Source organism: Haemaphysalis longicornis, unplaced genomic scaffold (assembly GCF_048455015.1).
Source record: "Haemaphysalis longicornis isolate Haplotype H1 unplaced genomic scaffold, Haemaphysalis longicornis Haplotype H1 scaffold_8, whole genome shotgun sequence".
Classification (NCBI taxonomy): domain Eukaryota; kingdom Metazoa; phylum Arthropoda; class Arachnida; order Ixodida; family Ixodidae; genus Haemaphysalis; species Haemaphysalis longicornis.
The window spans coordinates 157,031,471-157,055,271 of NW_027526445.1; the positions used below are offsets into that span (position 1 = coordinate 157,031,471).

At 48.6% G+C, this 23,801-nt stretch overlaps 1 protein-coding gene across 1 annotated transcript; it reads left to right on the top strand.

Moving 5' to 3' along the window:
• The first annotated feature begins 18,858 nt into the window (after positions 1 to 18,858).
• Positions 18,859 to 21,611, top strand: LOC144148548 (uncharacterized). The gene is made up of 2 exons (XM_077680069.1): positions 18,859 to 19,198; positions 21,526 to 21,611. Exons 1-2 carry the CDS (start codon positions 18,859 to 18,861, stop codon positions 21,609 to 21,611), a joined length of 426 nt encoding a protein of 141 aa, XP_077536195.1.
• The last annotated feature ends 2,190 nt before the right edge of the window (positions 21,612 to 23,801 follow it).

A 23,801-nucleotide genomic window follows, 5' to 3' on the forward strand; every position in this document is an offset into this window, starting at 1 on the left:
TTCGCTCTACTTTTTTTACTTAACTTTATTTGGACTTTTTTCTTGTATTTAATTTCGTGCCATTTTTATTTAACTTTTGTTTTCTCCCTAATTGATGCCTTCCCAATCTCTCACGTTCACTTCACTGCATTGTAATCCTCCCCACCTGGCGTAGCAAGCACTGCCGATAGCAGAGCTGACCTCTCCAGCCCACATTAAAGAGTTTTCGCTCTCTCTGTGAAATCCCTTCTTCATAGCAATTAATGGGCCAACCATTCCCTTAGGTAACTGTCACTGCAGCGTTTTAGGAAGATGAAGAAGAAGAAGCATTTCGCCATTCGTCGAGGAGCGTCATCTCGCACTTTCCGTCTATTGGGCCTTTATTTTTTCACAAGTGCGGAACAACGTGTCGACAATGTCCGCTCCGGGGGCTGGCCTTGAAGGCGACCAGAAAGCGACGCTTGCGGAAGAAAACGTCGTGGATGAACACAACGTGGAAACAAGCTCTGAGAGTGAGGACGAGGGCGAAGCTGGCGAAGAGGTAGACTACTGGGAGATCAGTGACAGTGAGGAGGAGGAGGACACTCACCCGTTCAACGTTGATGGAGTCTACTTGGACCTGATTGAAGCAGAGGGCATCGCTGGCTGCTCCCCGAGACGGTTTCTCTCCGCAGACAATCGGGTTAAAGCGCTGGGTTGCATCATCGTCCTTTGCATTGTCGGCGTCTCCCTCTCGGTACGTGTTTCCTCCCACTAAACAAAACTTTAGCTACGACGCTGCAAATCAGTGTCATACTTTATACGGCTGCCATTGACAACTGCACTAGCAGGGTCCCATATAACGTGCCCCGTGGGTGATGCCGTTTCATAAGCTGCCGTTTCGTATAGTATACGTTAAGGGGAGTTAACTACTAGTGTAGGCTTTATGTCATAAGACATGTTATGGCAATTTTTAAAAAAATACGCTGCCAAATTGAATACTGCGCACACTTTCTCTCTAAACGATATTGCCTAAAAGAACGAACACGTAGCTGTCTGCAACTACAGTTGTTGCATACCCTACCTAGATGGTTACATTTTTTTGCCTTTCAAAAATAGAAAACTGCTCACGACTAGTATTCTTTCTCAAATGAGACGGCGCTATAAAACTATCTTTTAGCAACAAAGCTGTCTAGCAAATCGCAATTTTTCGTTCCCGCCGTTAAAAATACCAAGAAGTTGTTGCAGAGCGCGTGCACGTGCGCGCTGGCCTCGCGGCACTGCCCGGCAGTTAGAAAGACCAAGAAAATGCCCAGCGCTCATGTGTGCGTGCCCCGCGACGAGCACCCAGCGTCCCCTGCGTACGTTTGTCAAGCCAAGCACACCTACTAAGGAGATTGACCAAGATTGGCCAAAAAAAAAACACAAGCTTTCGCCGTAATAGTGGCAACAGTTCTTCAGAACGGGAAAGACACGTCATAGCCTAGGCCCCTCCAAAGTGATGTCCAATAATTATCACTTCAAAAAAATGAAAGAAGCTCACACTTATAGCAACAATGACGGTCATTGCAGCAACGAAGAAGAAGCAAACCGGCTGAAATCGTGGAATAAAACTTTCGTGGTGGTCGTGAAGGTTGCGTACAGCTTCGTTACCGTCAAGCCTTAAGCATTAGTGTGAGCTTCTTTCATTTTTTTTTTCTTTTGCAAGTGGGAGAACCCATAAAAACCCTTACAACAAAGTCTGATTCAATCTTCTTACAAACGTAAGTTGAGACACAAATAATATTACTAGCAGCCAATTAGCCTGCACGGGCACCCTGTCATCGCCAACAACCATCACATGAAGTCTTCTTTCATCGTCATCATAAAATATAAGTGTATTCGTCATTGAACTAGTCCCTATCACTGAAGAGAGGGGGCCACCCATGCAACGTTTTTTTCCCGACCTTCTAGGTGAAGACAGATTGTCGGTTTTGCGTTAGGTTAAAATGACGCGATTAGTGAAGTGGTTAAGGAACCACCGTGAGACTCGTTTAGAATTATGACACGGAGGTTGTGATGCCAACGAAACCACTCCAATGGCTGGAGTCAGGGAGTTCGTTGTAATGATTGCTTTGCTCTCCCCCATTCCCCACCAACCGAGTAGGTGCCCTTTCTCTAATGAGTTTCAAGTTTGTATAACTTCCACCTCGCATCTTTGTATTTGTTGAGTTTAGCACAGCGACTGTCGTGTGGGGCGTACCTAAGTCACCACTGCCCCAAACGTGTTTCATTACGCAAATTTGATGACAATCTCTTTGCAGACTCTGTACGTGGGTGGAGAAAACTTCAAAGCGGCCAACCCGAACCGGCCACCCATTCATGAAGTTTTGTACAAAGTGCTCTTGGTGTTCCTGGTCTGTTTGAGCACCCGTGTTTTCGCCCTACCGACGACTCGAGTATCTCTGTTGTCCACGGGCTCATGGGCTCGGCGGTGTTGGGACGAGCTGCGGTGCTTTCTTCTGCACCTGGTATACTTACACTGCGTGGCTTCGTTCCTGTTCGCATACTTCGACGTGCAGCCCGCTAGTACAGAGCAGGTGAGTCGTGCTCAGAATTCATCCTGGTATTTACGCAAAACAGCGTGCAAATTATGCTTCTGCATTGCTACATTTTGCCCTCAAGAAACGTGAAATCTTAAAATATAAAGCTTTCTCATTGCCCACAATGATAACCAGTACCCCAGGGCTTGTATGGCACACATTTTATTGCTGACTGAATGAAAGCTGCGAATAACGGTTACAGCGGTGTCACCATGCTAGCCCAGTGTTAGCGTTGTGCTGGTGGCCACAAAAGGGAAGGTCAGATCCCCATGGCAGTGGCTGTTTTGCCTAGTGGGTAGATTTATCGACAAAAGTGATTTTTGTTCCTTAATTAACCATGTTCTCCTGGACTGAGGAACCACTCCCACATCGCAAGGCTCACAATAAAGTTTTTCCTCCTCCTCCGCCTCAAGGTGGAAATCTGATCACGAGTGGTTTGCCTCGCGAGTCCTCACGTGTGTAGCCCTTTTTATTGATTTCCATTGTGCTTGAGCTCCAAGTGTTGTTGCATGTCACCCATGCCTTTCTCGGCATATAGGACAGTGTTTTCTGTTAAACCAGGCGAGCGTGCGTCCCGACGCTGTGATTCCCCCCTCTCCATGGTTTTTCATATTGAAACAAACTCAAGAACGACGCAGGGCACTTGTGTGTATTAAACTTTACTGGAACAAACTTGTGCTCCGCAATACGCTAGAGCAAAAGAACGAACGTCGACTAAGCAGCTAAAAGAGGAAGTAAAGAACAAACTTTATTAAGAAAGGATGGCCCGAAGCGGCCTGCGGGAACGGTAAGGACAGGGGAGACACTAATAATGTCCCGCCAAGGAGGCCGCGCAGACAAACGTCCGCAGGGCGATCAAAGTTTTATTTACGAGGCAAGTGAGCCGAATCCACTCCACATATGAATGAACCTACGCCGCGCAGTATCGGGCGCGCAGTACGGTAAGGCGCGGGCAGGATTAAATGATGTGCGGAAGGTATGGTTTAGACGTGGCATGGCTTGCGTAACACGAGAGGGTGCATTATCGAAGTGGAGACTGGATGGTGCAATTCTTGAGGGGTCGACAGAAGGGGAGCATCCCATAAAACAGGTCGTCTGAGAACCCGCAGGTGATGGGTCGTTACCTCGCACGGAATCATTGGGCAGTGTCCCAAGGTTAACGCGGCGTCGTTGCCACCTCGCCACGACGCCGGCGGTTATGGCAAAGCAGGGACGGAACAGGTTTAGACACACCTGCTCTCCACGGGATGAGCCACAAGGCAGAGTATCCCGGTTTTCGGGCAGAGGTGATTGGAGGTCGAGGGGCCGAGAATGTCGGTGACGCCGGCGCTCCTCGTCAGGATCGCAGTTGGCTCCGCCACCAATGCTCTCGCCATGCTGACGGCGCTACGACGAAGATGCCTTGCTCTCCAGCCTGTGGGTGCCTTCTTACCAAGATGCCTGCCATGGCCACGGACCCACCATACTAGCGTCAAAAAAAGAAAAGAAAACGCCCGCAATATATCGCCGGTGAATCGAGTGCCGCGTGGTCTTTGCTCTGCGTGCATTTATCTCGGAAAGCGCACTCCATTACAAAACATTCCAATTCGATCGAGAAGGTTGTAGATCAAACAAGGGCGATCTAGATTAACGCGAAAGGCCCCCGTCAAAGAGGATTGCCGGGCGGGACCGGCCACGTGCTGTTAACAAAACATAAACAGAGGACTCCGAGGCATGGTTTGCGGCGATATTTTGAACTGCAGGCGGCTATACTCTACCCCCTCCCCCGCCCCCCCCCCCCCCCCCCCCCCCTGCGCTTACTTGTGCCCTTCGCACAAAACTGTGTCTCCATTCGGCCATACCAAATTACACTGGAACTACGACCTACGTTAATGCAGTAACAAAAACCAAAAAGACGGATGTCTGAAAGTGGTACACGGGGTATTTCAGAGGGTGATTTTCGGTTTAAGAATTACGCAGAAATTCCGAGAAGCAGCTACTAATGCGTAGCATTCTTACGCCACTTGTCTGGAGTGTGGGTTTTTTCCAGCCAAATGCTTTGGTTTTTTCTAAATCCTGTGCGGCCAATTATCTCCATTTTGGGTGTTTTTTATATTATTTTGTCTTTGTAGTGTTTTAAAATTTCTTTCTACCAGTTATGTCATTTACTTTAACATAACGATTATAGATGGAATTTCCGCAAACCTGCATTATTGTGGAAATACAGATCGTTATACGGTTTGCCCTTTTCCATATTTTTTCATATTTTTGTTCTCTATTATTTATCAAAATTTAGTTCGACAAAGTATCTTCATTTACACCATTATAACGATTACATTTAGAACTTTCGCGAAATCTGCTTTATTGTTAAAATGCAGGGAGTTACACGGTTCGCCATTTTCCGTAATTATTTTGTATTGTTCGTATGTATTTTTTTTTTCAAAATTTTGTTTGACCAATTATCTCCACTTACGCTATTATAACGATTACAGGTGAAACTTTCGCGCAATTTGCATTATTGTGGAAATGCCATGCGTTATACGTTTTGCCATTTTCCGGAATTTTTTAATATTTTTGTGGTTTTTTAGTTCTTAAAAATTATGTGCGACCAGTTAAATCCATTTACGTTATTACAACAATTACATTTGGAACCTTGCCAAAATCTGCATTATTGTGGAAAAGCAGGGCGTTACACGGTTCATCTGTTTCCGTAATTATTTTATATTTTTCTTATTTTTTGTTTTTCAAAATTTCGTCCGACCAATTATCTGCATTTACGCTACTATAACGATTACAGGGGAAACTTTTGCGAAATCTGCATTACTGCGGAAATGCCATACGTTTTACATTTTGCCATTTTCCGTACTTTTTTAATATTTGCTTATTTTTTAGTTCTTTTTAATTTCGTCCGACCAATTATCTCCATTTACGTTATTATAAGGATTACATTTGGAATGTTCGCGACATCTGTATTATTGTGGAAATGCAAGGCGTTACACCGTTCGCCATTTTCCGGAAATATTTTATATTTTTCGTATTTTAGTTTTTCAAAATTTCGTTAGACCAATTGCTTCCATTTACGCTATTATAACGATTACAGGACGCCCGAGGAAGCAGACACCAAACCAGGCATCCATGAAAGCAGGAGTCTTGCTCTTTCAGGCTCAAAAAAAGCACAGAAGGCCAACACACGCTACGGGCTGCACGTACACCGGTCCTTCGTCGTCATATTTGTTGCATGGCTCACCCCAACCATGTGACATTTGCGCGGGAGGTTTAAACAAGATTACAACAACAGGCTCGGTGGCGTCGACGCGCTTCGAGATAACGCTTCAGTAGAGCGCACCGTCGTGCGTTTCCTGATCCCTCGATCACTTCCTGAGACGTAGCGGCTATGAGCCGTGACCGAGAAGACTGGAGTTCGTGCCGCGCTCAAATTTCGCATTTGGAAGTATCGTAATCTTCAGGCAATTTTTAAATTTCCCCGCGTTTACATTTTCCTAGTTTTTTTTCACAATCATTGAACCTCATGAACTGCCATTAGTGTAAACCATCATGGTGTAAACTTCTGAAACGCCCGAACGTGAAGCAGTTCGTAAACGTTAGTCGTCCTAAACACTACCAGAGAATAAGGCGTGCCTAATTACGAACAATGATCCGCCTGTTTAGACGTATTCTAAAGAAAGGTCCACCTGTTCTGGCTCAGAGGTGAACCACTCATCGGTCTTCCTTCCCATGCTGAAGAAATTTTTACAATTCTTGACCACTCTAAAGATCACTGTGATATAGCCACTAATTGAAAATATGTGATGGAAATCATTAAAAGCCTTCATAAAGAGAGAAGTTCCGTTGTCGTAACTGCTGTCCCGTGCGTGCCTGTTTTCTCACAGGACTGCACAGCGTCACGTGATTGTCAGCAGCCGCACACGCACCTGGACTCCTGGAAATTCGCAGCAGCCTTCGTTTCTGTGCTCGTGACCTACGGACTGCGTCATCTCCTCAGGAAACTCCGCAGCCTTCGAAGTGGCGCAGCCCACCCCGAGGACGACCCGCTGCCTCAGCAAGACGTCATAGCTCCGGACATCGCTGCCCACCAGCGGTTCCTTGAATGCACGCGAGGATAATCCGGAACAGTCGGAGAGCTCCTTACTTTTTCTTTTTGTTGTTATTGTTGCGTGGGCAGCCTAAAAACAGAGTACCACTATCTGCTACTGTCTCCTTATATATGGCACTGCAAACATCTTCCCAAAATAAATTTCGAAATCACCTGTATCCACTTGGTCATAAAATCAACTTGGTCAGAAAGCAATACGGCCGGTGCCTACATACGCGGCAACAAAGCCAGTGGTTTCGTTCTAAGTCATTATTGGCATGGAGGGTTATTAAGCTTACTAACTTATGCACATTCTATAAAATCCAACATTCAAAGTTCAAAAGCTTATTTAAACATGAAGACAACCAGAAAGCTAGTTTAAGACGAAAGTCTCAGTTACTGCAGCCATTTTAGCATTGATTCTGCGCCGAAAGCTGCCCTAGTTGCTCAGAAATTTTTCTTCAAATACCACATGTCCCTACCCAATTTCCCTCACAGCGATTCGATGGAGCAAACAGTGGCTGCTGTAGCTGCTGTTTGCGTCACGATAAGCCGGAAGCAAGTGAGGCAGCGGCGAAGTATAGCGGTATAGAAGCAACCAATTACAGTGCTACCCCTTAACAAATGGTTCCGTCAGCTTCGACCAAATTAGTCGTGCTTTTCAGAGGTCTCGCGTGCTTTGCTGCTCCGAAACTCGAAGCAAAAGGTTTCTTCATGGGATCCGGGATCGGTATTGACCATAGAGTTTCATACTAATCTATACTATAAAAAAACAGACTTTTCAATCACACTACTGACACGAACTGAACGTCATCTTTTTGTTATTTTTCTCTTTTCTTCTATTCTCTCTCTTCCTCTTTCTTCTGCCCTGTACTCTATCGGGCCTTTTCTTTCTCCCTTTCCCCTTCCCCCGCCGAGTAGCATGTCGGTGCCCAAATTCCGGCAAACATCTCGGCTTTCTCCTCTAATAAAGAGCCTTCTCTCTATATATACTATAGGGAAATCTGGCGCCATTGTCTAGGGGAGCCGCGCTTCAGAGAGCGCGCCGTCATGTACCCGGCAGGTACGTTCCACTTGTCCTTGGCATGGCTCATGAACAGGCTGAAACGTTGGCTATGGCTGCAAAAAAGCAACAATATTACCGTAGATGGTTAACGAAATTTGTTTTGTTATTATAAAACTGAACCTACAAAATGTCAGTAGTTTTTTAGAAGCTTAAAGGGGCACTGACACAAAAATTTTGCATCTTGTTTTTTTTTTTTTTTTTTTGCGATAAGTAGCGAGTGACCTACTTATAACCTGTAGAAACCTCATTTGCTTCAGCGTGCGACGGTTGTTTAATTAGAGGCATTTTCAATGCGGCCAGTCGCAGTTTCGGTTTCAGCGAGTGCCGCGAAACGATGGATTTTGTGGATTTTGTATGAACAAAGCTGACCACGTGACCGTCGGAGGGATATCACAGTCACAGAGCAGAGCCGCTGTAGTGGCCGTAGCACTGTCGAATCCGCATCGACGGCAGTTTCTGCGAATGCGCCCACGTACTGATCTCGTGAGGAGCTTAATAAAAAAGCGACCGTGGATGTGACGCAGGCGCTGCGAGTGCAAATGCTACCGCGGCTAAAGAACGACGCGCGACGCTCGAGACGGTGGGTGGCAAGACGCGCGCTGGGAGCAGCCGGCCGGCCGGCCGGTCTGCCTACAGGTCCGCCTACAGATCTGTTCGGCTTAGCACTGCGGCAGATATTCGAGTGCAGCTCTCGTAAGCGGTGCAGATGACAATTTTTAATGCAACCCGCCATCGCATCATTAACTCCTTTCTCATGTAAGCCACCATGGTCGGGACTTGGGGACAATTTCGTGCAGCGGTAACAAGCTATCACTCGAGCTACCTGCGCCGGCCTGGGCCACTTCGCGGCCGTGGCCGCCGCCTGCACAGCGACCGTGCGGCTAGCCCGGCGCGTTTTCGCATCCAATGGTAATAAACAGTAATAGAAACAGAGTGCCTGGAATCGCTGTAGAACTTTGGTCGCGGCCAGCTGCCCGATGAGCTGACGAAATCACGGCGCCTCCACCGCCAACGATCGGGTCGTTCGTTCTCGAGGTTCTCGAGAGCAGAAGCTCCGCCCTCCAGCCCTCCGATTGGAGCGGCGAGCCGGGCGAGCCGGCGAAAAACGCCGGCAGTGCGGAAGCGGCAAACACAAACTCGTGACGTGTTTGGATGTTGTTTATTTACACAATATCTTCGGGATGTCGATTGCGCGTGGTCCTCTGCTGGCTGCTCGGTTGCGTTTCGCACACTTTAAAATTGATTTTAAATATGTTCTAGGCTGTATTCGCCGCTGATATTTTGCAGATGATGTATATGTGTTCCCACCAATCTATCTCCGAAGTTATCTCGCCTTCAAAATTTTGTGTCAGTGCCCCTTTAATGTACGATGAACAAAAATAAATGTTACTTTTCTTCGTCAATTTTGGCTTCGAGACAAAAAAGAAGCCATATGGCTAGCTAAGCCAAGCAGGCGAGGAACGTCGCTAGCAGCAATGGCGCCGCCCACGGCGGCCCGTGACTGCAGCGAGATTTCCCTTTAGTATATATTAGTATGAAACTTTATGGTATTGACGCTATGTGGAAGAAAACCAGATTGTCCTTACGTCGCGTGAAGAGATTGTTGTCGAACCAACCGCTCTGCCAGAGCCCGCCACGTCATCTCTCTCACTGATATGGACACGCCCACAGAAAACTCACTCACCCAATCGAGCATTAAACATCAGGACTGAAGAGCGATGGGAGGCCGCTTTGCTCAGCTCTCACCCCAACTCGCAGCAACTACTCGTAAAACTGGCAAAAGATGCCGCTAGGGTCCGCAGGCTTATGGCCTCCATCTAACGGGGAAGGCCAGGCGACTTCCTCCCTGTCGTCCCCTTCCTTCCACCAGTTTGGGCTTCAAAAATTTCCCCCCCCCTCCCTCTCTCTCTCTCTCTCTCTCTCTCTCTCTCTCTCTCTCTCTCTCTCTCTCTCTCTCTCTCTCTCTCACACACACACACACACGCCGCTGACAGCGTTGGCAAGTAGCGCCAATTAGCAGCAGCAAGAGAACACATTGCGCCCACTTGAAAATACCGGCTTTAGCCAACATAGGCGTTTCAGTGTTTTTTAACGCAGCGAAAACACGACAAGGGACATAATAAAAGTGGCTCTGCTAATATACTGTACAAGGGTCACACAATCACTAGGACGAATATTACACCAGGTACCACAACCAAAACTAGCCTGGCGTTTGGCATCGTAAGGTGACATATCGGCTCGTCTCGTGGAACGTCTGGGTCCATCCCCATCCTGGCCTCAGCTTCGCACTTCATCATCTTCGACGCACTCATCGAGGCTACGTGAACCGTGTCGGGCAGCCCCAGCCCCGCCGTGAACAAATCTCGACGACGACCCCCGCCCCACGTCCCTTCCCAAGACGAGCCGGTCCAGACTCAGCCGACAATACCAGAGGAAATGTGATCAGTCGATGGTGCCTGTGCCCTGTCCTATGGTCCGACGTGGTGCCAAGCCCTCACCGGTTCCCCGTTGCCTTGCGGGCATGGGTGTTACGGGGCCAGTGTTCACAAAATTTATGATCGTCATCCGTAGAGACAAGCGGTTCTTCCTTGTGTATTTCATCGCATTGCTCATCTGCATCATCATCCCCACCGTGCCGCAGCTTTGACCATACAGTGGCCCTCGATGAGCGGGGGGGTGATGTCACGGGACATACAGGTGGGCAATACCCCACAGCGCCATGACTAAAAACCAGAGACGACGACGATGAAGAAGGGGCTGGCGTGCTTTGGCGCTGGACATCTGATGGCCCCCATGTAAATAATGTATATATATTGCAGTGTGTCGAACCAAAAAAAATACCGGTTCGGTTACGGTTCTGGTTCAGACGAAATCATTTCGTTCTGGTTCAGTTCCGGTTCGACAAAATCACGCACCGAACCGGTTCGCGAACCGGTTCGATGAGTTTCATTATCACTGAAATTAGAAGAAAAAACATTTAGTAGTTTAAAACGACAGTCAAATCAAAATACAAATAAAAATTCAAAATGCTGCTGTTCCCCAGGGGCAGTAGCGCAATTGCAAAGCAAACTTTAAACACTTAGTGAGATATTAGAAAACAGGGTGAAGTGGCGACGATTTACCACTTGCTTTCTCGCCCAGACTTTATGTTGTCCTAGCGACTTTTCATAAAGCCACCGCCAAAAGACATGACGGTGGGATATATTTTCTGCCCTTTCCTGTTTTGTTGAAATCGCAATCGTCGCTATGGAATTCTCCATCACGCGAGGAATGGCCAGGAGTCCAAATGAGGGTGACTTTCCGGCAGGGTTGATGCTGAGACAGTAGTTTCAAAGTTGAGCGGGCCACCATTCCGGCTAGAAAGCTTCTGCAGGCTGCTTGAGAATCTGTGATTATTACGGGGTTCTTCGTATGAATGAGGGCTAATGCGATGGCGAACTCTTCGGCAATCGATGTTGACGATCTCTCGATTGTTGCAGAAGCTACGGGGGTGGTCTTGGCGGTGATGCTGTCCGTTGGGGTAGGTGCTAGCGCCCGTGTAAGAGACATCTGTCCGCTTTCCATAGATGGTCTCGTGTGCTTGACTTTGCGCTTTTCGGCGGCCGGGTTGTAGGTCCGGGTGCATATTTTTTGGTAAGGGGTGAACCCGGATAACACTTCTCTAGTTATGAGGGAGGGGCTGAGAGGCAGTGTATTGGCATGGGACGTGGAGACTTTTCAGGAGGGCTAAACCCGCAGGTGTTGGGGTGAGACGGAGACGTTGAGTAGATAAACGGTCTTCAATAAGTTCTGACACCGTGTTGTGGAGGCTCAGTTGTAAAAGACGGGCCGTGGAGGTGTTCATAGGAAGATTAAGCACTTATTTGAAGGCTTTCCGTATAAGCCGGTCAATGGTGTCCGTGTCACTTTTGATGAGGACAAGGTACGATGTGACATACTTGACACGTGAGATAAGGAGAGATTGGACCAGTCGGAGCATGTCTTTTTACTTCATGCCACGGCGGCGGTTACAAACGTGTCGAAGCATGTGAGAGACTTGATTAAAAGCCTTGGAAAGCTTAGATAAAGTCTCATTTGCGTGTATTGGCCTGGATGGTGAGGCCTAAAATCTTAAGGGCCGTATAGTATGGCCGTCGAGGTGGATGCAGACTGGTTCTTTCTGTGGAGCAGGGGGATGTTTACGGATGATGACAAGCTCAGATTTTTGGGGGGAGCATTGAAGTCCCACGGAGGAGGCATAGTGAACGAAGTCGGTAGCCTGTTGAAGGTAGTCTTGGATGTCTCCAATGGAGTCTGTGTCCGTCCGTATGACGATGTCGTCTGAGTAAAGTGCGTGATGTATGTCAGGGATGGCGTCAAGTTTCTGGGGCAAATCCTCGCTCTTTTGGAACTGCCAGGCCTAGTAAACGGAAGATCGTCTTTCTCGTTGTGGTTGTTGTTCCTCACGGTATGGCACATACCCAATCAGGGGATCGGCCAGACAACAAAGGTTGAAGAAAAAAGTGTCCCTTCTAATTACGGGGCTTTGTATAAGGATTATTTTACAAGCTTGGAAACCATTGAGAATTGATAAGTTAGGAAATAATGACGAAAAATGCAATGTGCGCGTAAATATTGGAAATTATACAGATGATCGATTAGTAATTTCAATAAATCTCAGAAGGCAGAGCAAACAAACCGGTGCTGGACCCTTTCTCATAAGCTTCGAATGAAAGTAATGCTGACAGTGATATGGCAAAGCCAAGGCTCCGCAGCGGCACTTCAAGGACCTGGTACCTGGGCCTGGTAAAACGTCAACAGGGTCGTAGAAAATGGTGGACGGACTTCTTTTCACTGCAGTAACTACAGTGAAGGGTTGAAGCCAGACCAGACCAATGAAGGTACCTGTTTAGCTGGGGAAGCCGGCATAGAAAAGTCATTAGTATGACCCCTACGGTGCGCGAAGGGCACCAGTCGGACTTCCAGGAAACCTTAACGTGGAAAAAATTTCTCACGGACAATAAAACTGATTCCTGCTCTCCTTGTAGCTTTACCATCCTGCAACATCTTGCAGCAGTGATGAAAGATGCTGGCGAAACGACATCTAAGACGGGACCAGAGAGCGCTGTGTTTGCCAGAGAGTCAGCGGCTTCATTTGAGGAGATCCCCACATGGCCGGGCACCCAATGAAGCTGGATTTCAATAAGATGAGGAGGAACGAACGATTTAAACGTGCATTGGAGAGGGGTATATTTAGAGGCAGTTAGATCTAAGCATACTGAAAGTGAATTACAACTGGGGACACAATTGATGCATCCAATTTACGTAGAGCCAAGAGAATGGCTAAAAATTCAGCGTGGGATACAGGGATAAAGTCTATCAGACGGACTGAAAACGGTCAATTAGGGGGACAGAGAGAGAGAAAGGGGAGAAAATATACCTATTCCTGACTTTTCATTGCTCTGAGAGGCACCTGTATAGATTAAGTCGCGAACAGTTCTTCTCTTTTCTCTTATTCTGGTGCATGCGTACAGATGCGGATTTTCCATGACTTATAAATTGGCGTCCGATGCATTCGTCATAGTTTCCTTATGTTTCTTATTCGAATAATCTTTTTCTTCCCAGTTTATTTTCTGCATTTATTTTCTATTAGCTAATTAAGTAACCGGCGAACCGATAACGTAGAGTCTGCTAGCTCCCGCCAGGCTCACGCCAGACGGACGGACGGACCTACTGAGGATAGACTGACTCATGGATGGATGGATGGATGGATGGATGGATGGATGGATGGATGGATGGATGGATGGATGGATGGATGGATGGATGGATGGATGGATGGATGGATGGATGGATGGATGGATGGATGGATGGATGGATGGATGGATGGATGGATGGATGGATAGATGGATGGATGGATGGATGGATGGATGGAATCCCCCTGTGAATACGTGCCATAATCATCATCCCCGTCGTGTAGAGAAAACTCCAATAAATCTACCGCCAATGTCCCTCCTCAGTGGAAGCATGCAGATTTTACCTTGATACCCAAGCCTGGAAAACCACTTACCCCTGCTAATGTGCGACCTATTTTCCTCACTTCTTGTGTTCGAAAGGGACTAGAACATGTGTTTCAAAATCGTCTCTCCCCCTACATTGAAGGTAATGGTCACTTCCCCAACACTATGTACGGATTCCATGAGGACGCAATCGCAGGGCTTACGGATTCGCAAGCAGCGTGCCGCAGTCATAACGGGGATGCATCTCCAAAACAGCTCTCCGCATCCTCGAAACCAAGGGTCAGCTACCTGAAATAGAAATCGCTTGGGTACCCGCACACACATTTTTCGCTGGTAATGAGGCGGCCCATGACAATGCCCGCGCGCACGTTCACCGGGCCATTATAGAAGAGGGAAAAACATCACCTGCTGCTTCCAAAACAGACCCTCTCGTAAAATAGGGAGATATTCTGGCACACTATCGTCAAAGCAGAAGAATATTCCCGGCTCCACATCCCGAGTTATCGATACAAGAAGCGACCAGCCTCCGAAGAATACAAACAAACTCATATCCTCATCGCACCCTTCTTCACGTCATCTTCCCCACCATATACCCGGCCACCTGTAATTTCTGTCCCTTACCCGGCACTTATACCTTCAACTATGTGAGTGCGGACAAACCCCGGGCCTACCCCCCAACCATTACCCCTCTTACGAGCAGTGGGTGGCCTCCCTGAAAATTCCGGACCATGGGACCCAGCCCATACTGATGATGAGGGTTTGGATTGCCAGCCAAGGCCAGTACGCCCACCACCGGGCGGCTGCCCTAGCAGCAGCACCAGCGCTCGTGGAATAAACATTTATTCCTCCTCCTATCATATCCATACGGAGCAGTTATGGTCCTAGTCTCCCTATCGTCTTTCTACCGCTACGTTCGGTGCGAAAAACCGGGAAGATGGCCGCATGCCAGACGCCACCACCGGCTTGAGGTTCGCAGTATCCCGATGTTTTGACTCCCGCCTTCTGCTTCCCCCCCTCCTCCCCACTCTCAGGCAAATGTCACCATGGCTAGCCCTTACCGCCTATCGACGACCAACCGCAACCCCTATCTTGAAGCAAACGCGCAGCGTCACGGCCAAGGCACCACGCAAAACGCAGAACGGCGCAAAATGTGGCAAACATTAGCGGCGACAGTATAACTGCTACGATGCTAAGCCTTCGGGAAACGCATCATGTCCGCTAGTTGTTGGTGGAAATTGCCGAGACCGGGCCCAACTCTAGAAACTTATCTTACAAAACGACTCTCCGCAAGCCCCACATGACTTCCGTCACGTGGCACAAGCCACATCGTTCGCAGATATTGTTCCTCAGCTCGGAAGAAGTACTGTACTGCAGGTACCCATAGAATGGGTGCGCCGTTCAATTTTACGTGGATAGAGGAAGGCACATCTTTCTAGTCGCCCCCATACAGTGATGCAACAGCTGCCACCTTTCCACCGAGATCCCAGCGGGAAACTGGTACAACAAAAGGCAATTTTTCAGCACACGAGCTCTCACACCCTCGCGTGGTACGAACCTCCCTGGTGACATAACTCGCCCAGAGGAGGTCGCGCTTCGGAGACTGCGCGTTGGAACGGCCATTACGCCGTCCCTCACTACCTACTGGTCACCAAAGCACCGCTCCCATACTCCTCCAACTGCTCATTCTGTGACATGTGAATCCTTTTGTCGATATGTCACGCAGCAAACTTTACAACCAAAAAAAATGTGATCATACTCCGCTTTACCCGCGATATCCTTGGATCGGTGGCTGAGCAGGAGGTGTCATCAAAAAGTCGCCATAATTCACATTTAAGCCAAGCTTAAATACACTCAAAAACAAACCAAAGGCAGAAAAGGGCATGCCACGGTACGGTGGCGACATCTAGGTTCAGTAACGCAAACAAACGCGCGAACGCCGCCGCTATAGCTAGCCGCCACCTGAGCTTGCTTATGGTGGTTATATCACAGCACAAACTTGCCTAAAGCATACAAAACCCCCTGAACTGAAATAAATAACAGCCAAAACGGACCTGCAATGGTTGAAAACCATGGTGTAGAAAAATATTCAACATAAATAGCCGAAACCGACCTGGAAGGGAATACCCGCAAAAAAATACAAGAAGCTGTAGCTGAAACTGACCAAAAGGCAACGAAAATACCCGCAATTCCATTTATAATGCATAAAGGTGTCATAAATAGATGATATGTGCGATAACAAATGTTAATATTAAAATATGGCAAACCCTTGAAAATGAAAGAAAGGCAACGGGATCTGAAACCGGTTTAGGATATTTGCTTCGCAGGAGCGGAACTACTGCACTATGAGACCAAGCGGTTCTGAGCGATTAAATTGAGGGCCACATCCACGTGGACATAGCTTCAAACATGCCCCTAGATGGCGCCATGCGTCGCTTGGCTGTGCTGACTAGGAAACGCCTATACGCGCCCGGCCGCGCGCAATCAGCGGCAGTACAGAGCAACGTTCTTAGACTAGTTCAGTTTCGCAGCTTCCCATACGCGCCCTGTGTTCGGCGTGGCCGGAACGGTCGATGAGTCTAAGAACGTTGGTAGAGAAAGTACCTGGATGCCAGCACCACCGTACAGGGTGGAGACACCCTTTGAACGGTCCCGTGCCACCGCAATTGGGTCAACATGCTCAACGCGTTGTGCTTTTCGTTTCCCACGAGACTCAGCAACGCGAAACAGATAAGATGATTCGAACTTCGCCAGTAAACTACGTTGCGGCGATAATTTAATCGCGGTTTTGATACAATGACTTGCTTCTGCGGCGAGCGAGTGACCCAAAATGGCGGCGCCAACGTATAGGTGTCTCCACCCTGTACGGCGGACGCGTGAATCAAGGCACCCTAGGCTGCAGAGTGGTCGGTTCCTGTGATGTCATTGCAGACCACGAAAACACACGATTTAGCGGGGAAATCAAAATGTTAACTTAAATTGATTAATTTCCCAGTGAATAAAGCATCGTTTATATCCTGACAAGCGTGGAGGCACTATAAAACACAAAATCTTTCTCGCAGGCAATAAAGATGTTGTTTCTCTCTCTCTCTCGAATAAAACAAAGTTGTATTTTGTCTTCATGGCTCCTTCAGAGTGCAATAAATTTGAGAAGACACCTTCACAGTACATTTTAAAAATGCCAAAGATAAAACATAAAATGTTTAGTTATACAAATGGCAACAAAAGCATACCAATACAAATAAAAGTGTAGGTTTAATAGCGCGCAAACAATTACAAAAAGGAAAAATTAACATTTTTCCCCCAAAAAACTACAATAACGCTAACAAGTTGCACGAAGCGTATTAACACTCGAACATCAACCAAGAATCAATGCATAACACGCCAAGATTAATCTTAACGAACTTTTCTTGAAAGACAGTTATAAGGCGCAAAAGTACGTTCTCAACTCGTTAAGGTTGTAATTTATAGCGTATTCCATCTATGAAGAAGAGACGATAAGTTGAGCTGCAGTGACTAATTTAAAATTACAAGATTTAGGTTGGTACTGCATAACAGTATTTTGAGCACCCGATATGGTTGTTCTGTCATCCGCATGTGGGTTGGCGGGCTTGTTACTGCTGAAGTAACGGGTATACAAGAACGGCCACAGAATGTTTGCACCACTTCTGCTGGACACCATACTCGATGGAGATGAACCCGTAGGCTGAATAGGCCGTATGCCGGGCCTCTGACATCAGTCCGGCACGTGACGTCCTCGTCGTCTGTACCACGGTCTGACGTTGAAGTTAGGAAGCTCTCCACAGTGCCGTCGAGAGAAGTCGGCTGGCGACTCCTGGTCCGCACGTACACGTTTTTCTCGTCGCGGATGGCAACCACAGTGGGGAGCTTGTGCAAGAAAACCATGATGGACTTGACGGGGCGGCCGCACTTGGTCCTCAGGTAAGACAGCAACTGGGACAGATGGCCCGTGCGCTTCTGGAGCGATAATCCCTGGTTGGACTCCACTCGCTCCTTCAGAAGTTTCACCACTGCGTCCCTCGAGTTCCTCCACGGCTTAGGCATGGGTGGCACGCTGGGGGAGCGACAGAGGGAAAAAAAGAGAAGGAACGAGTCGGTAAATACACAGCGGAGAATCCTCGCAGTGGTAAGCGGAGGAGAAAACGAGAGCGCGTGAGTAACAGTTAGCGTTAAAGGAGCACTAACACAATATTTCACAGGTCAGGTAACTATGTAAACAGTTTCCTTTGTAAATGAAGCTTACCCCAAACAGCGTAAACTGGAACCACTGAGGAGAACATATTGTAAATCAATTTTTATATTTGCCTGCGCGAGAAAGCTCAGAACGGATACCCTTTCCACGTCGGCATCTGCATGACCCAATGTGCGCCTCGCGCCAAACTGCCAAGAGAGAGAGAGAAAACTTTTTTTATTTGGCAGATAGAGCTTAGTGGAAGTGGAGCCTTCTTACAGGTAGCCATGTGCTGTCCTTGATGCTACCGCTCTCTCAACCAGCAGGAGCTGATCGCAAAAGAGGGAGCTGGACAGCAGCGTCTCCCACTGCTCGGGGGAACGGGGAAGGGGTGGAGGTGGCAAATCAGGGTTCTGGGTGCATTCAAGGATAATGTGCCTAAGTGTTCCTGATTGCGTACAGAATTTGCATTGGAAAATTGGCTGAAGTTGTGTGATGGCCTCCAGGGCACTCTATCCACGAGGAAGACCTGGCAGCTGCTGCGCCACTTAATCGACCCGCTGAAGAGCAAAGGCGAATCACAACGTAGCATGACCCGCACACTCAGCGCATACCAGGGAACTACGGACCAACTTCTGCAAGATCTGGAACGGAAATACCTTAAGACGGAACGTAACTTCACCCCTCCTTCATACACTGGGAACCCGAACGCCGAACTCGATAAAAAGATACAGCTCTACGAAGTTAAGGCAGCCATCGCAGAAAGCAGAAAAAGCAGCGCCCCAGGACTAGACCAGGTCACCTACAAAGTTCTGGCAAACTTAGACGACCAAGCCCTTGAAACTCTCACGGACCACTTCAACAATTTTTGGACTGAGGGGAAAGTTCCAGAACAATGGAAGACGGCGGAAATCCGCTTTATACCAAAACCGGGGAAGTCACCACGCATCGAAAACTTGCGACCAATTTCTCTTACGTCGTGCGTAGGAAAAATTATGGAAAAGATAATACTAAAGCGCCTCCAGAAACACCTGGACGAGACCAAGCAGATGCCGGACACAATGTTCGGATTCAGAAGACACCTCGGGACCCAGGATGTGCTAATTCAGCTGAAGGAAGAGATCCTCGTCCCCGCCACTCGTCACTCCCCGCGGGCCATCCTCGCACTTGACCTGAAGGGAGCCTTCGACAACGTGGCACACGAGGCAATCCTCCGGAACCTGAACAACACAGGCTGCGGAAAGAAGACATACGACTATATTGTCGACTTCCTGTCCAACCGAAAAGCCATAATCAAGATCGGGGACGTCACCTCGAACCCCATCACCCTTGGCTGTCGGGGGACCCCTCAAGGCTCAGTCCTGTCTCCGCTATTGTTCAACATCACGCTCTTGGGCCTCCCGGGGCGGCTGGAGACTATTCCTAACCTAAGACACGCTCTCTATGCAGACGATGTAACCCTGTGGACGGGGACCGATTCATTAGGGGGTCTGCAGGACACTCTGCAACTCGCCGCCGATACGGTCAACCAGTATGCGAAGGAATGCGGATTGGCTTGCTCACCCCAAAAGTCAGAACTTCTTGTGGTTCGACGCCGCCGCAGCAAACGAGAAGAAGATGACATCCAGGTTACCCTTGAGAAACAGATCATCAAACCCTGCAGATCACTAAAAATTCTAGGCCTTGTGATGCAATCGGACGCGAAGAACGACCAAATGATACAGCGGCTTACAAAAACATCCGAACAGGTTCTACACATGATCAGAAGAATCACCAACCGGCACAGAGGCATGAAAGAGAAAGACACACTTCGTCTCGTCCAGGCCTTCATCCTCTCCAGAATAACTTACTCAGTGCCGTATGCAGTTCTAAACAAGAGAGAAACCGACAAACTTAATACCGTTATCAGGAAAGCAACAAAACAAGCTCTGGGCCTTCCAATGAGCGTGTCCACCGACAGGCTATTTAGCATTGGGCTACACAATACAGTTGATGAGCTAATATAAGGTCACCTGTCTAACCAAAAAGCTCGCCTCGCACAAACCCAAACGGGCCGGAAGGTACTTGCCCAATTAAAATTGATGCCAGTGGGGGACGCTGTCTCAACAAAGGAAATGCCGGAGAAATGGCGGAAGCACATCATAATCCGTCCTCTACCGAAGAATATGCATCCCGTTCACCATCAGGGTAGGCGAGAAGCAAGAGCCAAAGCTCTGGACAAAAAGTATGGATCTCTGCCCACAGTGGTCTACACAGATGCAGCCGCATACCCCAAAAGACAAGCCAAAGTAGCGGTGGTGACAACGAAGACAGACCTCATCGTCGGAGCAACCCTGCCACGAGCCTCAACAAAAGAAGCGGAAGAACTAGCTGTAGCCTTAGCTCTTTCACAAACGAAGGCAACAGTCATAATTACTGACTCCCAAGAAGTATGCAGGAGTCTCACGTCGGGATGGGTAGCTCCAATGACATACCGCATATTGTCAAGCAAGCCACCAGACAGGGTCGTCGAAGTGGTGTGGGCGCCGGCCCATTCCTCCATGGAGGGCAATGATCAAGCCCACCTCAAGGCCCGAGGTTTCGTCGACCAGGCCGCGGAGGACTCAAATGAACCTATGCCACTCACGACGTACCAGGAAATTACAGAGCACTACAGACTCGGTCGCAGAACACTTCCACTGCCCCGCCCACAACTAACAAAGACACAAGAAACTACGCTCAGACTTGTGCAAACAAACACGTATCCCCACCCAACACTGATGCACCTTATGTTTCCAAATCAGCACGAAGCCCAAACTGCCAACGTCTGGGCTCCCGTGACGTAGCCAAAGCGGCTTGCTGCTGTTGGCGCTTGCTGCTCTGCCTGGTGTATAACGTCCCAGTTTTTGGACTGACATCGTGCTGTAGGGGAGCGCGCGTGTGCGTACGGTCTGACGGAAGCGCGGATTGTCAAGACCGGCCGTGTGGCGACGAGAACAGTGACGTCAAGGGCACGCTCCTGTCATGGCGGCCGCCTCGGTGTTTGCTTCACCGAAACCGAAACTGACATGAATAAACGAAGCTGTATTATTTACGCTGCGACCCATCATCTAATGTGCAATTTTATGATTAGTCTGCTGATAAAAACGTAATAGAAACATAACCCAAATAAAAACGTAACACAAGCACAGAGATAAAACGTAACGTAAAGTAACACAGCAATAAAAACGTAACACAAAAATTTGGTGTCAGCACTCCTTAAACAATATAGCGTGAACAATCGCGGCGTAGCAGAAGCATGGCACCAAATCTGAACCACAGCCTTGCCTGAGCCCAAAGCAAGCGCGTTATGAAGCTAGAAGCCTTCGCAACGTGTAGAAACGTCGCATGCATTTCAGTTCACTGCCACACATGAAGGCCATGACCCAGGTTTGCAAATCGCGCCATGTTGAACGCCTACCGCCCCGACGTAAGCCCCAGGGCGAGAACACCAAAGGGAAGCAACCATAATGATAGCGGAATCAGCGCGGAGTGTCTTACCCGTACACCTGCAGTCGTTAATTAAGGCACTGACGACAATACGAATCTTCTTAAACGCCGCAGGATCCCGGGATTCAGATCTGAATTGCTCAAAAACGAGCCGCTGGTTACCTCTCTCTCTGGCTTCTCGCGTGCTCGACCAGCAGCTGAGCGCGAGCTCAGAGTCTCCTTTTTCCTCTTCGACGGAAGCAGCCACGCAGCCAAGCTGAAGCTACCTCCGGGCTGTTGATCGAGTAGTTCCGCCAGGTTCTGCTCAAAGGATCCTTTGGGCCGATTCAGTTCGAGCCTCTGCACAGGGTTGCTACTTCAGCTGTTAATCGACAGTTTCCATTTTACAATGGCCCCAGGCTGCGCGCTTTAGTTAAATTATACGACCTTGTCCCCTTCAAGGTGAAAGACTGAAGCGCCTCTTCGGGGGAGAAACCGTTGTTGTTGTCCTGTACAGGAAACGACCATCGCTGTAAGCGCAAGTAGAACACATTCACCTTCGTGTGATATTTAAACACGGATATCCAGAATAGGAGCTGCTTACTTTACCCCCACTCTACGTACACAACGGGTTGGCAGCGGTGGAACAACAGTTACTGTCGTTGTTTTAAAGCGAAGCTTTCTACCTCTACCAGCCAATGGTTCTCTCGTGGCGTGCAGGACAAGTGACTCCCAACGCGGCTGGGGCGGGTAAGGGCGGTTTTCACTCACGGAGCACAGTGTAGATGGCGAGGCGATAGGCCGCTATTACCAAGCGTTCCCCGCGCGCTGGAGGCGGCGGGCGCGTGGGCGGGACCCTTCCGTCGGCTTTGTCGTCTGCTTTAGCGACAATTGTTTTGAACCTCTTATGGCGCAGCTTCGCGCCCATTACGCGCTTCCTTCGCGCGGCTTCATCAACGTGTTCGGCAGACCCTGCTTGATAACCCGGACCCGGCGGAATTAAGTGGTCGCGTGGCAAAAATACATTAAGGATTGCTTTGGGAAAAGCCAGATGTAGAGACCACCAACACACATCTGGCCGCTAGAGAAACGCTACCTTTGGCGCGGAACTGGCCAGAAATGGGACACCGTGTTCTAAATTGCCGAATACCAGGTAGGTTGTGTCTTAACAGGTATTACAAAAGGCGAAAGGAGCAACTAGTTCTGATAAATAGCGATTATAAAAGTCCCCTCATCTTTCTCGTAATGCTTAAACTTACTAAACTGAGTAGTTTAAATCGGTATAAATGGGAATCCCTAACCTTACAAGCTCGATTGTTTCGGTGTCTGCGCTTGTGAGGCGCGGTAGTGTAGCCCCGCGCTAGCGCAACCGGATCGTTTGGTTCCGCTGTCCCACCCTTCGAAAGACACTTCTACTAGTTTTCTTTCCGCCGACGCATGGCTGCGCTACAGCAGCGGCGTCCCCCGCTTTTGCCTGTCCGCGGCCGACGCTGCTTCGTTCGGGCGCTGCCCCCGCGAACCCCAGGCAACGGCCGGCAGAATATCTGGTTTCGCTCTTTGTAGAGCCGCGTGCGTGAATTCAAGTGACGTCACATTGGCAATTGTTGTGGGCGTCGTTTACAGCTTTGCCTTCCAACCACCTTCACAAAGTGCCTGGAGGATGCGGGAGTGGGTGGCCGAACGTACAGATGGATTCAAAGCTTTCTATCTGGACGATCATTTTTTGTTGACACCCCCGATGGCACAACCTCCCAACACTACGTTTTCCGGGGGGTCCCACAAGGCAGTGTTCTTAGCACGACATTGTTCAATCTCACGTTGATCGGGCTTCAAAAAGCCATACCAACCACTGTACATCTCTCCATGTATGCTGATGATATTTGCATTTGGGCATCAGGAGTTTCACTTCCTCAGGTTCGGGCACGCCTTCAAAAAGCCGCGACCCACACATGCGCATTCTTGCGTTTACAAGGACTTGAAACAGCACGAGATAAGTGTGCAGTGGTGGCATTTACTCGTAAAACAATGTCGCAGTATGGCATCTATTTAAATGGACACCCCATTTCTTACGTGAAGAGTCACCGCTTTCTTGGAATCGTGATCGATCGGGACTTATCATGGACAGCACAAATCTCATATCTGAAAAAAAGGCTTACTGGAATTATCCAACTTTTCAAATTTCTGGCTGGAAAGACATGGGGCGTTTCTATTCGCTCAATGCTACATCTTTACAATGTACTATTTCTCGGTGTTCTACGTTACAGCCTGCCCGTTCTGTCCAATACAAACAAAACCAACTTGCGTGCAATTCAGGCGATGCAAGCCCGAGGTCTCCGAACGTGTCTTGGTCTACCGCGTTGCGCCTCTACAGTGGCAACCATATGCACCGCAAGAGACCATCCGATAACGACCTACGTGGCAGTGGATGCACTCCGGGCTCACATTAGACATCTCGCTCGGCTGCCTCATCACCACCTTGCATCCTTGCCGT

Coding starts and splice junctions, on each gene's coding strand:
- LOC144148548 (XM_077680069.1), top strand. CDS start 18,859: ATGGAAAAGATAATACTAAAGCGCCTCCAGAAACACCTGGACGAGACC. Junction 19,199..21,525: donor GAACCCCATCACCCTTGGCT/GTCGGGGGACCC, acceptor GTGCTCGACCAG/CAGCTGAGCGCGAGCTCAGA.